Here is a 14,390-nt window from a genome sequence, read left to right as displayed (position 1 = left end):
GAGTCTGTTGAGAAAGGCCGTTGTACCGAAACGCTGCTTGGGAGTGATTGGTGACTTAATAAGCTCAATTTGCAGGCCCAGGCATCTGACTCGATTGAGAGTCTTCGCAACAAAAAAGCTACATGGTGCGTCGCAGTGCGTAAAGACCTTGCAGCGTAAAATTCGAAGATTACACGAGGTTGTAGTACCTATTCGAGGGATTCAGCGAGGCTGGAAGGGTGCGGAGGCGCGGCAACCTTGGAAATGCGCACGCGACGCCAGGCGCTGCCGGATTGGCCGGAAGGCTGCGGTTCATGAACCTGAACATCACTGGGCTCCACTGTGACATCTTTGACGGTTGACGTGCTCATTGAAGCTGGCAACCAAAGTCAACATCATCTGTCGCTACTTGCTCTGCGTTTCTCGCTTCTGCAGTTTTGCATTGTTAATCTCTCGTTCCAAACATGCGCTCTTTCCTTCTTGCCTTTCCTGCTCTGGTGACCGCCTACCTTGCTTACGCCCCTGCGGAAGCTTCGGGCGCGTTGCAGAACATCTTGAAGAATACCGACAAAACGGACAAATACAGATATCCTACCGATTTTACGCGTGATATCGAGCCTGTGAGCATTACCTGTATACATTTGACATGCACATCCGCTAACAACGCGTCAGAAACCCTTCCACAGCCACAACGACTATTGGCGGGATGTTCCCTTCTACAGCGGCCTTGCAGCTGGTGCCATATCCACAGAAGCAGATGTATGGTTAATTGACGGTACACTTTATGTAGGTTTACACCACTTCTCGTAGCACGTGTCTCTCCGTCTCTGAGATATCACGAATTGTAACGCATCAGCTTGTCTAGCAATTTCATGTTTATACTGGACCCAAGACGTCACGCCTTAGGTTATGCATTGGGCAACACACATCAATAAAGACTGACATATCACAGGTTGGTCATGAGCCCAGCGCCCTCACAAAATCACGCACTCTGGAGTCTCTCTACATCAATCCTATACTCGACACTCTCCACCGCATGAACCCTGGATCACCATTTCTCCCAGATGGCTCTTCTAACGGCATCTTTGATACCGCATCCTTCCAAACACTCTATTTCTTTATCGACTTCAAAACAGCGGCAGATGAACTCTGGCCTGCCGTCCTCCAAGCGCTAGAACCTCTCCGCAACGGATCCTGGCTCTCGACTTATGATGGCAAGAGCTTCTCCGAACGCCCTGTAACCGTGATCGGCACAGGAAATACAGAGTTGTCAGACGTGCGAAAGTACTTGCCTCGTGACGTGTTCCTCGATGCGCCACTCGCACAACTCGGCGAGCCGAAGTACAAAGACCTCACGTCGAACGAGGCGGTCATTGCGTCGACCAACTTCGCAGCCACCTTTGGCGAGATGCGGAAAGCCGAGCTCAATGACACGCAGCTCGCAAAGCTCAGGGAGCAAATCGACGTTGCGCATCAAAAGGGGATCAAGGCTAGATACTGGAACCAGCCGAATTGGCCGATCAGGACGAGAAACGCTATCTGGAGGACCTTGTGGGAGGAAGGCATTGACTTGTTGAACGTAGACGATCTGAAGGCTGCTGCCGAGTTCTGGAAGGGTGAATAGCGAATAGGGTTGATGCCTGGTACCTGTACCTGTACCTGAGTGGCGCGAACGGTGGGTAGACAGAAACAACACTTGCCTTTTGAGTGAGTGCGGAAATAAGAGAGCTGGCTGAGCATGTTTTCCATGTCGTGCAGGCATCGCTTTTTTGACGACTGGGGAGGGTCAGGGAGAGCTGTGTCGAGATCGGGGACGAGGTTGCAGGGATGTGGGGTTCTCGCTGCAGACCCCTGTCCGAGGCACCAAGGGTTCGTTCGGCTGGCGCATCATGACCGAGAGCGTAGGACTGTGTTGTTGCGAACGTCGGACGTCAGAAACACAACCACACACACACGTCTGTGGACATCGCCCCCCCACCACCAAGCCCGGCAATCGACGACCTCCCGAGTCGGTCCAACCATGACATAATCTGCGCACGCCTCGCCTCAACTTCCCTCCCTTATGCCTCGGCCACTAGACACCCCCGAGACGCGCCGCAATGTCGTCTTCCCCCAGGTCGCCCCGGAAGTCGACCGAGAGCTTCGAGTTCCTGTCGCCGAACCTACAGCAGAGCCAGTACCCCTTCCCTCAACATGACTGGACGAACCGCCCCAACTCGACGGGCGGGCGCTATCAGCCACGTCGCGGCTCCACGGCCAGCTCAATACATTCGGTCGGAGGTGTGCTGGACTCCGGCTTCAAATCGAGCATGGGCGCCGTCAGGGAACAGAGCAATAACGGTGGGACAGCCCGCAGTCTGTCGAGGCGTGGAGAGGGAATGCTAACTGCGCATCAGCTATCTCGACGCTGCTCACACCTCCCATCATGAGGACGGGCATGCTTCCCTACACATCCGCGCAAGCAACGTCCGGCCATCGCCCGCCATCCACCAGAGACATACCCCCTGTGACTCTCACCAACATAGCCCACGTCGAACCGTCCTCGTTCAACCCGTACCTGTCGCAGATAGGGAATCTGTACGATGCGTTCCAGCGCGCCAAGGCTGAGGCAGAAGCCCAGCAACCGCGGAAAGATTCGCTGAAGAGAGACGAGCGATCGGAGAGCGTGGAGCGAGCATCGACGACCAGCTCGCCTGCAGGAACACCCAGTGGGACACCGAAGCCTAAGCGGCGCACAAGTGGCACAAAGCGTGGCATGCCTGCCGTCACGCCACTGTCCACGATACCCAACGTCTACTTCGACGAGAACTTCCATCTCGAAAACCCGCGAACCTTCGACATTGTCAGCGAGCGATCCGAGGTGGTGCGACCCGTGCGCACAGCAAGCAGCGATGACGTGAATGATGTCAAGGTCATATCGGAGGCGCTGCAGCCTTCAGGGAGGAAAGCTTTGGCGACAAACGCCATCTTGCAGGAGAAGCTGTCGTGGTACATGGACACAGTGGAGGTACACCTTATATCGGCCATTTCTACCGCATCAACGTCATTCTTTGCTGCGCTAGGATCCTTGCGCGAACTCCAAACCGAGGCAGCTGAGTCGGTTGCACAGATCAAGGAGCTCAGGGAGGACCTGAAAAGACTAGACGAACAAATGGCCATAGGGGGTCTGAAAGTCGTCGACATGAAAAGACGGCGAGAGAATCTGAGAAGACTGACAGATGCTGTAGACCAGCTGCAGGCAGTCATCTACGGCGTGTCACATTGCGACGAGTCCGTTGAAAGTGGCGAACTCGAAACAGCCATGGCCAGACTGGAGATCGTTGAAAGACTAATAACGGGCGTGCTGGACACTTCGGACGTGAACGTGACCTCGTGGCTGAACACACGACTCCCTCCAATCATTGTAGATTTGCGTGGCCTAAGGGCGCTCGACGGCGTCTTTGAGGGCATGCACGAGATGAAATTCCGCATAGGGAAAGGATTCGAAGTACGCTTCCTCGACACGTTACTTGCTGATCTTCGTGAACACGTCAAGAACGTACCGAGCCGCGATACGTTAGAGAGATGGGTTGCTGCATCGAACAAAGCGCGAGGCACTCCGGCAGCAGCCAAACCAAAGTCAATGCCTGCATACCTCAACACCAGTACAGAATTTCGCTCAGACCTCCGAGCTAATTTGCACGGTTTGAACGACGCACAGTTTACAAACCAAGCGGCCGCGACGTTTCGAGAGGCTATAGTCAAAGAGATGAAGATCATCATTCGAAGATACTTGCCAAGCTCGACAGATGACGACGCTGAGTCGATGACTTCCGTTTCTACAAGAGGAGGCCGAGGGCATAGTCAACAAGACAAGAACTCCATATTGGCGCGCAACTTGCGAGCTATGGATGCAGCAGATGCTGAAGAGTTTTTTACCAACATCTTCACAGACATAGGCGAAGCTCTGCGACGACTAAGCACACAAGTCAAAGTCCTTCTTGATGTCACCAGTGGCGTCTCTACACCACCAGCGTCTGCGGGCGGCTTTAGATCTCCACCACGAAGTCCGTACATGGAGAACATCGATAGCTATATGGGAGCAGGGACCAACGGTCATCATGCGCCAAGCTCAAGCGACCTGCAAATGGAGCTTATGCAAGCTCTGGATCTGTCCAGTTTGCTTGGTCAGGCTGTCGATGCTGCCCAAACCCAGATCACCAAACTTCTCAGAGTGCGCTCGGAAGCAACGGCCAACTTGCCACTCGATCGCTTCCTGCGATACTTTAAGCTCTGCAGACTTTTTGCGGATGAATGTGAGGCAGTATCTGGCCGCTCAGGCACAGCGCTCAAGGGCGCTGTGAACGACCATATCAATAGTTTCGTTCAGAAATTCTCTGACTTCGAGAAGCAAGAGCTCGCAAAGGCCATGGACTCCGATCGCTGGGAACCCAAGGATTTCGATGCTTCCGATACTGAAGTCCTCGCTCGCATCTTGAAATCCATGGAATCCGATCCACAAAGCTGGGTAGAAACCGGCGACGTCCTTTCCTCCCTTTCCGAATCTACAACTACCACGAACGGCATAAACGGAACCACCGACACGGCACCAAAAGAGAAGCCCAAAACTACAACTCCTGCTATTGTCGATGAGGAGAAATACACAATCTCCGCATCCTCGACTTTTGTCCTGCGCGGTATAGAGCGACACCTAACTTTGCTCTCTCACATCCCATCCATGACATCCGAGATCTCGTCCTCTCTCTGCGAATACATAAAGCTTTTTAACAGCCGACTCTGCCAACTGATCCTTGGTGCAGGCGCAATGGCAACTGCAGGCCTGAAGAATATCAATACCAAGCACCTAGCCATCGCCTCCCAGACACTGTCGTTCATTATCGCCATAGTACCCTACATCCGCGAATGCGCAAGACGACGAAGCAGTGCGCCAACAGCGGGTGGCAAGAGTGTGGGTATGGAGTTTGATAACACGAAACGACTGCTTCAAGACCAACAAGTAAGCATCCACGACAAACTCACCGACATCCTGAGCGGCAGGGCGACGGTGCATATGCGAGCTCTCCGCAAACTCGAATGGGACGCAGATGCTGAGGTGAAGCGGGATGTCAGTGCCGCCATGGAGTCTCTAACTAAAGACACCGTAACGATGCACAAGGTCATCAACAAGTACCTCAACGAGGTGCAGGTCCGCATGATTATGGGTCCCGTCTTCGAATCGTACCGCGAACAAGTCGGTAAAGTCATCAAAGAGGCGGCGGTCAAGTCGGCTGGCGGAAAGGCTCGGTAAGTTGCTTTCCTTTCACGACCAATGTGCGAGGGCTGACAGTGATGCAGGCTGGTGCGCGAAGCGAAGCTATTCGAAGCAAAACTCGGGCCCATTGATGGTGCTGGCAACGTGGGCAAATTCCTTATGCAGCTGGCTGAGGGAAAGCCTGTGGCTCAGCCAGCGGCTGAAGCGGAACCGAAGAAGAGCGATGAGAAAACGGCAGTACGTGATGAGACAGAAGGTGGGAAAGCAAAAGAAGGTGCTGATGCATCGTGAGGCTGCGGTGGCAGAAGCTAGGCGGTATGGTGATGGAATGCTGCCAAGGTCAGATCTGTCGTGTTTTAGGAAGACATCACATTCGGTCCGAAACGGACAAGTCCTCGTATGTGTACGCTACACGTTCGGAGGCACCAAGCACGGCGTTAGGTGCATATGCATAGAGGACGATCGTCATGGTCTGCAAATCTTAGCAATGCTAAGCATCGATAGTTCGAAAAGCTTGCAGTCCTATTAGATCGAGAACGCTCCCGAGCAGTACTAGACGTGCAGCCTCGTGGACGTTGCCATGTCGCTCCAGACACCCGTTCCAACATGTACTGCATGAACTCCAGATGTTTCTTCTCTGCACAGACGGAACGCGCACTCACATGGCCAGTATATTCACTCTGCCTAAGAGATGACCACGAACTCAAAATCTGTCTCAGTCATTTCAAGGCGCACATGCGAGTGCGCTTTTGCAGTGAATGCCGCATAGACAGCCAGAAAGGAGTTCAGATCCTCCACACTTGGATCCTGGCTGGAGAACACCAAGCAGCTGGGCGACATCTGTTTTGTGTGGGCTGAAAAAGGCCGTTCGAGATGGCGCTAGGACACATGCCTCGTAACACAAGACCTCACTCTTGAGGCCCTTGCCGAACTTAGCAACGGATGTAGATGTAACAGATGCTACGATGATTTGAGGCTACGCAACAAGATCGCTGCGATGTCTTTACTTTCGCTTTCTTGTTGTCTGACTGAGACTGCTCGTAGCCCGATCACCTGCTCTGACACCGACAAGCCTCTAGCGCCCAGCGGAGCGTAAGAAGCGTTTTGACCAAGATGTCCTTGAGGTTGTACTTGCTTGATGAGGTAGGTGAGCACACGACACATTTCCAGGTGTGGAAATTGAGAGCCCATGTTACGGTAGATCCCATCGAGCCAGCCCAAGGCGACACGCGGTCTGTAACGTGTCGATTGAGGTGCTTGGGTGGTCTCTAAGGATTGGAGGAGGACCTGTCTGGGGCTTGGAGATTTTGGATGGCTGGGAAGAAAGCACGCGATCAGCTACCTAAAAGAACAAGGCTTGCCGGCTGTATTGGTGATTTCGATGGTTAATAGGTGATGACCTAGTCTCGAGTGCTTGAGCCAAATGCTGCTGCTGAGGGCTCGGTTTGTATCCTGAAAGCGGCAGCAACGACCTCGAGTAGAAGTAGGTCTATCTGGCGGTGCAATGACGTTATGTCAAAGCCACTGACGGCGTGTTATCGCAAATTTAGGTCTTGTCAGTGTGTGCTCGTCATGAGGTAGCAATATATAAAAGACGAGAGACCATGTTAGCATGGTATTTTAGCCACGAGGGACACATCTCTGTTGTATTGGCCGACGAGAGCCAAGGACATGAGCTTTTGGACAACAAATTGTGGGTCAGTGTTGAGCATTGTCTGCAAAACCACAGCATATCCAGAGCGTACAGCCTCAACGTTAGACCTCAACGTCCTTCAATGTCTTTCGGAGCCCGGCTGTAACGGCATCTGTGACGGGCCTTGGCGAGGACTGACGTCTGTGAGAGATTGATAATGTCGTGCTGGAGACGAATGCAGCCACCTTCTTTGAGTTCGTGGCAGCACTTCACACGAGCCTTGAGACGCCTCGAAATCCTTCAATCCGCAACGTGCAATAGGCCCAAGATTTGATTGGCAGACGCCGGCCTTGAAAGCTTTTTTTGGTTGTGGGGTCCCCAAGGCCCGCCGAGGAGAACGGAACGGAGTACCTTGGCGACTTGGCGGGTTGGCGGGTTGGCGGAATCAACTGTGGACGAATTGGGATATGTAGGCCAATCATCAGGAGGCAGACGTACGGCACTCTTGACCAACGTGCTGGGTGGCGAGAATCCTTTCCACTTGGCTGAACTCGCATGGTAGAGCCCCGGTAGTGCTGGAGCAGCTTTCGTACCTCTGTGGCAAGTGCTCGCGTGCTCCTATTTATATGGAAGAGGACTCTGTTGCAATGGACAGTTTCCTCAGCAGATACTCGACCCGTTCCCCTATCTGAGTCTTTCAGTTGCCAAGGTTCACAATGGCACCCGCTATTACTGCCAAATATGACTGGATCCTTGCGATTACAACGATTGCCTTCGTTTTCTCTGCATTCGGTAACGGTGCCAACGATGTCGCCAACTCTTATGCCAGTATGTGTCTTGAGCTCACCTTCAAGACTGTGTGTGCTGACAGTTGTTAGCATCCGTTGCCGCCCAAACCTTGACTATGGTACAAGTCGGTTTCTTGTCCATTGTCACCGAGTTCGTCGGTGCTGTTGCTCTCGGAGCTCGTGTTACCGACACAATCAAGAACGGCATCATCAACATCGACCGCTTCCAGGTGCCTGCCGAGCCCGGCACATTGATGCTTGCCATGGGTTGCGCTGAGGTCGGTAGCGCTGCCTGGCTTATGTTCGCAACACGTGCTGGAATGCCTGTATCCACCACCCAGACTATTGTCGGTGCTCTGGTCGGTGTCGGTTTTGCAACCAACGCCGGTGTCACCTGGGGCTGGGAATCCGGGTCTGTTTCTCAGGTCGCTGCTAGCTGGGCCATCGCACCGTTGATCGCCTGCGCATTCAGCGCTGTCATCTTCGGCACCGTCAAGTACGCCGTCCTGGAGCGTGAAGACTCTTTCAAATGGGGAATGAGACTCATTCCGTGGTACTTTGCCGCCACTGGAGCCATTCTCGCTTTATTTATCGTCGTCGAGACGCCTACTGCGCCCTCCCTGGAGGAATTTGGTGCGGGCAAGGCTGCTGGCATTATTCTCGGAGTCTTCGCTGGAGTCCTACTGTTCAGCTATGTCTTCTTCATGCCTTATCTCCAGCGCAAGTTGATCCAGAAAGATGCCCGGATGCGCATCTGGCATATTCCTCTCGGACCCCTACTCCTCCGCGAGAATCCTCCTCTTTACTTTGCTGGCAAGGCCGATGGAGAATACGTCAAGAACTACTACGCCGATGCCTACGGTGAGGTTCGTGCCCAAGGACAGGAGTTGCGACAGCGCAATGCCAACGGACTGAAAGATGAGGAGAAGCAGCCACAGGGTGTCGATAACATCCAGAAGAGCTCGCCTGGTAGCAGCCAGTATGGCATTCCAACTGATCCTGAGAAAGCGAAGCGGCTGGAAGAAACACTAAAGAATGACCCAGAGGCAGCTCCGCAATTGTCGAAGCAGCGCAAGCAGCTTGAACCGTACGAGCGATTCATCGGTCCTGTCAAGGACTTGGCTTGGACCAACCCTACAAAGTTCTGGGGCTACTTCAAATTCGGTCTGCTCCAGGGTGTTACCCGCGATGTCATTACTCACGACAGCGACAAGCTTCGTGACATTCACGCCCGTGCCAACCGCTACGATGTGCGTGTAGAGCATATGTGGACCTACTGTCAAGTCATCTCTGCCATGATGATGTCCATCGCCCACGGATCCAATGACGTTGCCAACGCCGTTGGTCCCTGGTCTGCTGTTTACCAAACATATAGGGAGGGTGCCATCGCCACTGAGTCAGGTACACCCATCTGGATGCTGGTCGTCGCGGGTCTGTTGCTTGGTCTCGGTTTCTGGTTCTACGGATAGTGAGTTGCCTCAATCTGCCTTCTGACCATCGACGGATTGCTAACATCAAGCCAGCCACATCATGCGTGCCCTCGGAAACAAGATCACGCAGATGAGCCCCACCCGTGGTTTTGCCACCGAGCTGGGTGCTGCCATCACTGTGCTGCTAGCCTCACGTCTGGGTCTCCCAGTATCGACGACACAGTGCTTGACCGGTGCTCTCATCGGAACGGCGCTGATGAATTACGACCTCAAGGCTGTGAACTGGGCCCAGCTGGGTTTCATCTTCATGGGTTGGGTCATCACGCTGCCGGCGTCCGGTCTGATTGCTGGACTGTTATGCGTCATGGCACTGAACACGCCTCACTTCTAGAGTTTTGTCAGCGTTTTTTTCTTCCCATGAATACAGCCTCGGCATTGGTCGTGCGATATATTTTGGGGTTGAGAATGGGGCCTTAGAGATGCCAACTAGACCACACAACAAATGGACTGAAGTTTGACCAAATGCTGTTGGAAACAAGGTTACAAGAACGCGCATGCATGTGACGCGGAAGATTTTTGCGTTCGCTCGAACAGTGTATCGTAGTTTTGGACTCAAGACGGGTTGATGTTCGATTTCACTGCGTGGTATCGTATGAGCAGCGATTGGTTCCTATGGCGGCTCGCGGTCTTCATCGACGGCGTGGAGGATGACGGTGGACGCGTTTGGTGGGGAAGGAACGCCGATAACGCGCGCTAGGGACGTAGGCTATTGCCCCGCGCCTGACCAGAAAATGAAATTTTGAGGACCCCGCGACTGGTTCGCTCGAGTCCTTCAGGTCTCTTAGGCGTCGCAGAGGCATCCCTCTTCGGAACCCCCCGACAACTCTCCTCTCCTTCTATTTGGCGCCGCCGTCGTCCAGCATGGCGTCCAGCGAAGACCCCTACCTGATTCTGCCGGGCTCGTCCGCCCACTCCGACTTCCGTCTCAAGCGGCTGGCGCAGGAGATTGGCGCAACCGAAGTGCGCTCTGTCTGGGTGCACTTTGTCAACCCTCTGCGTGAACTGAGCAGCACCGAGCTCAGCACGCTCCAGCAGATCCTACACTATGGCGAGTACCCAGACACGCACGACCGCCTGTCACAAGTGCTCCTTGATGCTATCCACCGTGGTGGTGAGCCTAGGGACGACAAGACAGCGCTCTTCTACATTTGCCCTCGCGCAGGCACAATCTCGCCATGGAGCTCGTTGGCATCCATGATCGCCCGTACGTGCACGCTCGAGAACGCTGTCAAGCGTATTGAGCGTGGCATGGTCATTGCTGCCTCCTTCGATCACCAGCTCGAGGCCGACGAAATCCCCAACCGCGATCGCTTGTATGACCGCATGACCCAGACCATCGACCGCAAAGCCCCGAACCTAGAGGCCATCTTTGGTGAGAGTGAGCCTGCACAAGCCACCACCATCAGCTTCGATGAGTACAATAGTGCCCAGGCAGCTCTCGAGCATGCCAATCGCGAACTTGGACTAGCCATGGACAAGTCAGAAATCGAATACCTGGTTGAGGCATACACTCAAGAACTAAAGAGAGGACCTGTCGATGTCGAGCTGTTCATGTTTGCCCAGGTCAACTCTGAGCACTGCAGACATAAGCAGTTCAATGCTGATTTCACTGTCGATGGCATACACAAGTCTTACTCGCTGTTTGGTATGATTCGCAATACCCATCAGAAGCACCCAGAGCACGTTGTCAGTGCCTACAGTGACAATGCGGCGGTGCTGAACGGTGAAGAGGCGAGCTTTTGGGCGCCCAACAACTTGACTGGCGAATGGAATGGCATCAAGGAGACAGTACACATTCTTTGCAAGGTCGAGACACACAACCACCCCACAGCTGTTTCGCCCTTCCCCGGTGCTGCGACTGGATCCGGAGGCGAGATCAGAGACGAGGGCGCTGTTGGCCGTGGTTCAAAGCCCAAGGCCGGTCTTGCTGGCTTCACGGTCTCAGACTTGCTAATTGAAGGGTTCGAACGACCATGGGAGCTGCGCGATGTGGGCAAGCCGGCACACATTGCTAGCAGCCAGGACATCATGCTCGAAGCACCTCTTGGCAGCGCGCAGTTCAACAACGAGTTCGGCCGCCCCTGCACAATCGGTTACTTTAGGACTATGTTGATGAAGGTTTTCACCAACGAGAAAGAGTCGGAAATTCGAGGATATCACAAGCCCATCATGCTGGCAGGTGGAGTAGGTACAGTCAGGCCTCAGCATGCCCTGAAAGACCCAGATATTGTGCCTGCTGGCTCCCACTTGCTTGTCATTGGTGGCCCTGCTATGCTTATTGGTCTTGGTGGTGGTGCTGCATCCAGTGTGCAATCTGGTGAAGGCAAGGTTGAACTTGACTTCGCCAGCGTACAGCGAGGCAACCCTGAAGTCCAGAGGCGAGCACAAGAAGTCATCGACACTTGTCGGTCGATGGGTGACAAGAACCCTATTCTGTTCATTCACGATGTTGGTGCTGGAGGTCTCTCGAATGCGCTCCCGGAACTTGTTCACGACTCTGGACTTGGAGCCGTTTTTGAACTGCGCGAAGTGGACAACACAGACAAGGGGATGAGCCCACTGCAGATCTGGTGCTGCGAGGCCCAGGAACGTTACGTTCTGGCCGTTGGCCCTGATGAGCTCGACCTGTTCAAGCGCATCTGCCACCGTGAACGCTGCGGTTACTCCGTCGTTGGTGTTGCCACTGACGAGCAGCGACTTGTCCTCAAGGACAGAGATTCGAAGGAGAACCCCACACCCATTGATCTGCCAATGTCCACCCTTTTCGGAAAGCCGCCAAAGATGTCCCGTATTGTCGAGTCAAGGAAGCTGAGGCTGCCTCCCTTCGACAGCAGCCTGTCAATGTACATTCCCGATGTACCCAAGGACGGCTTGGTAGCAGAAGCTGTGGACCGCGTGCTCACGCTTCCGTCTGTCGGCTCCAAGAACTTCCTAATTACCATTGGTGACCGAACTGTTGGTGGGTTGACGGTCCGTGATCAGATGGTCGGCAAGTGGCAGGTTCCGGTTTCAGATGTGTCAGTCACAGCTACATCCCTCATGTCTGGCGTCAAGACTGGTGAGGCCATGGCAATGGGCGAGAAGCCCACTCTGGCTCTCATCTCAGCCGCAGCATCAGCGAGAATGGCTGTTGCTGAGTCTCTCATGAACATTGCAGCTGCAAGCCTCTTTGATAGGCTTTCAAGGGTCAGACTGTCCGCCAACTGGATGTCGGCCAGTAGCCACCCTGGTGAGGGTGCAGCCTTGTACGAAGCTGTCGAGGCTATCGGGATGGATCTTTGCCCACGTCTCGGCATATCGATCCCTGTTGGTAAGGACTCGATGAGCATGAAGATGAAGTGGTCAGACAACGGCGACGCGAAGGAAGTCACAGCACCTATGTCGCTGATCATCACCGCTTTCGCTCCCGTGAATCGCATTGACCGAACATGGACACCTGCTCTGGAGCGTCTCGAAGATGTGGGCGAAACCGTCTTGATGTATGTCGACCTTGCAGCCGGCAGGAAGGCACTTGGCGGGTCAGCTTTGGCCCAAACATTCGGACAGGTCGGAGACGAGGCCCCTGATGTCCACGATGCCGATATCATCAAGGACTACTTCGATGCAGTCGAGCAGCTGCACGAGTCTGGCATTGTTCTCGCTTACCACGATCGATCCGATGGCGGTCTCTTTACTACCCTTGTCGAGATGATGTTCGCGGGCCGATGTGGACTGGAGGTCATGCTGGACGGTGTAGCACGATCGAGCGAGCCAAAGGATGTCCTCGAAGCCTTGTTCAACGAAGAGCTCGGAGCCGTCTTCCAGGTCAGGAAGAAGGACGAGGTCGCCTTCAACCGCTGCTTCGCTACTTGTGGCCCTCCTCCAGGCATGATCAAGAAGATTGGTCGCGTTCCCGAGGCTTCCAAGCAGGGCTTGTCTATTGCCGTCGGTTCCCAGACCGTCTACCGAAACTCTCGCTCGAAGCTTCAACAGAGGTGGGCCGAGACTTCGTACCGCATGCAGCGCCTTCGTGACAACCCTGAGTGCGCGGACAAGGAGTTTGCAAGCATCGTTGACGACCAGGACCCTGGTCTTTCATACAACCTTACTTTCAAGCCGCAGGAGAACATTCTCCCACTGAAGGCTAGCATATCCTCGGCTTTCACCTCGAAGCCACGTGTGGCTATCCTTAGAGAAGAAGGTGTCAACGGTCAGAGCGAGATGGCTTTCGCTTTCCACATGGCTGGCTTCTCGGCTATCGACGTCCACATGACTGACATCATCTCCGAACGAGTATCGCTCGCTGGCTTTGTTGGTGTTGCAGCTTGCGGTGGCTTCTCGTATGGTGACGTTCTCGGTGCCGGCCAAGGTTGGGCGAAGTCCGTCTTGCTGCACCCTAACACTCGTAAGGAGTTCCAGACATTCTTCGAGCGCCCAGACACATTCACTCTTGGTGTTTGCAACGGATGTCAGTTCTTGTCCAAGCTGAAGGAACTCATTCCTGGTGCGGATGCTTGGCCTACTTTTGAGCGCAACATCTCTGAGCAGTATGAGGCGCGTGTTTGCATGGTTGAAGTCATGGACCCTAAGGGCCCTAACAACCAGCCTTCAGTATTCCTCCACGGCATGCACGGTTCCAAGCTGCCTATTGTGACGGCCCACGGCGAGGGTCGTGCGCACTTCCCTGCATCTTCAACATCTTCCTCGACGCCTCAGACCCTGTACAACGAGAACTTGGTGTCGCTACGATATGTCGACAACTACGGCAAGCAGACAGAGGCCTACCCCCACAACCCCAACGGCTCGCCAATGGGCATCACTGGTGTGCGATCAACCAGTGGACGGGTACTTGCGCTTATGCCTCACCCTGAGCGCACAATCCTCAAGGAGGTTGGAAGCTACATCCCCAAGGACAAGGCTGAAGACTGGGGCGAGCTTGGTCCCTGGAGCCGCATGTTCAAGAGCGCGAGAAGGTGGGTTGGGTAAGCTGGGCGGCTGGGCAGGAACGATTGATTGCATTTGATTCATCTGGCGTTAGTGTGATATCCACCTGAAAAGGCACGAAAACTTAGACCAAGGGTACGAGCATATCCAACCAACGTTACATTCATGTTTATCTTGAACACGAGAAGCATCGCCCGAAAGGTTTGGAGCCCTGCTCGGATCGATCCTTTGAGATCATTACAGGTAGTGTGGTGCTGCTGCGATAGCTGTTGTAGCAGCCTATTAAAAAGAGGCATGTGAAGACTGAATATTGTCTCGTGGTGGAA

General features: G+C 54.1%; 4 protein-coding genes across 4 annotated transcripts; all 4 read left to right on the top strand.

Moving 5' to 3' along the window:
• Nucleotides 1–443: 443 nt before the first annotated feature.
• Nucleotides 444–1,603, top strand: EKO05_0010089 (uncharacterized protein; the record flags this gene model as incomplete). The annotated part of the gene is made up of 3 exons (XM_038942782.1): nt 444–599; nt 652–765; nt 932–1,603. The coding sequence occupies 3 exons, from the start codon at nt 444–446 to the stop codon at nt 1,601–1,603; spliced, it is 942 nt and encodes a 313-aa protein (XP_038794635.1).
• Nucleotides 1,604–2,078: 475 nt separating this feature from the next.
• On the top strand, nt 2,079–5,521 carry EKO05_0010088 (uncharacterized protein; the record flags this gene model as incomplete). Its single annotated transcript, XM_038942895.1, has 3 exons — nt 2,079–2,319; nt 2,376–5,262; nt 5,314–5,521. 3 exons carry the CDS (start codon nt 2,079–2,081, stop codon nt 5,519–5,521), a joined length of 3,336 nt encoding a protein of 1,111 aa, XP_038794634.1.
• Nucleotides 5,522–7,579: 2,058 nt separating this feature from the next.
• On the top strand, nt 7,580–9,472 carry EKO05_0010087 (uncharacterized protein; the record flags this gene model as incomplete). Its single annotated transcript, XM_038942775.1, has 3 exons — nt 7,580–7,691; nt 7,742–9,119; nt 9,175–9,472. The coding sequence occupies 3 exons, from the start codon at nt 7,580–7,582 to the stop codon at nt 9,470–9,472; spliced, it is 1,788 nt and encodes a 595-aa protein (XP_038794633.1).
• Nucleotides 9,473–10,002: 530 nt separating this feature from the next.
• On the top strand, nt 10,003–14,106 carry EKO05_0010086 (Phosphoribosylformylglycinamidine synthase; the record flags this gene model as incomplete). The annotated part of the gene is made up of 1 exon (XM_038947001.1): nt 10,003–14,106. The coding sequence occupies one exon, from the start codon at nt 10,003–10,005 to the stop codon at nt 14,104–14,106; it is 4,104 nt and encodes a 1,367-aa protein (XP_038794632.1).
• Nucleotides 14,107–14,390: the final 284 nt, after the last annotated feature.

Source organism: Ascochyta rabiei, chromosome 18, assembly GCF_004011695.2.
Source record: "Ascochyta rabiei chromosome 18, complete sequence".
Lineage (NCBI taxonomy): Eukaryota > Fungi > Ascomycota > Dothideomycetes > Pleosporales > Didymellaceae > Ascochyta > Ascochyta rabiei.
Note: the sequence above shows the minus strand (reverse complement) of the source record. Positions and strands in the feature narration are given on the sequence as shown.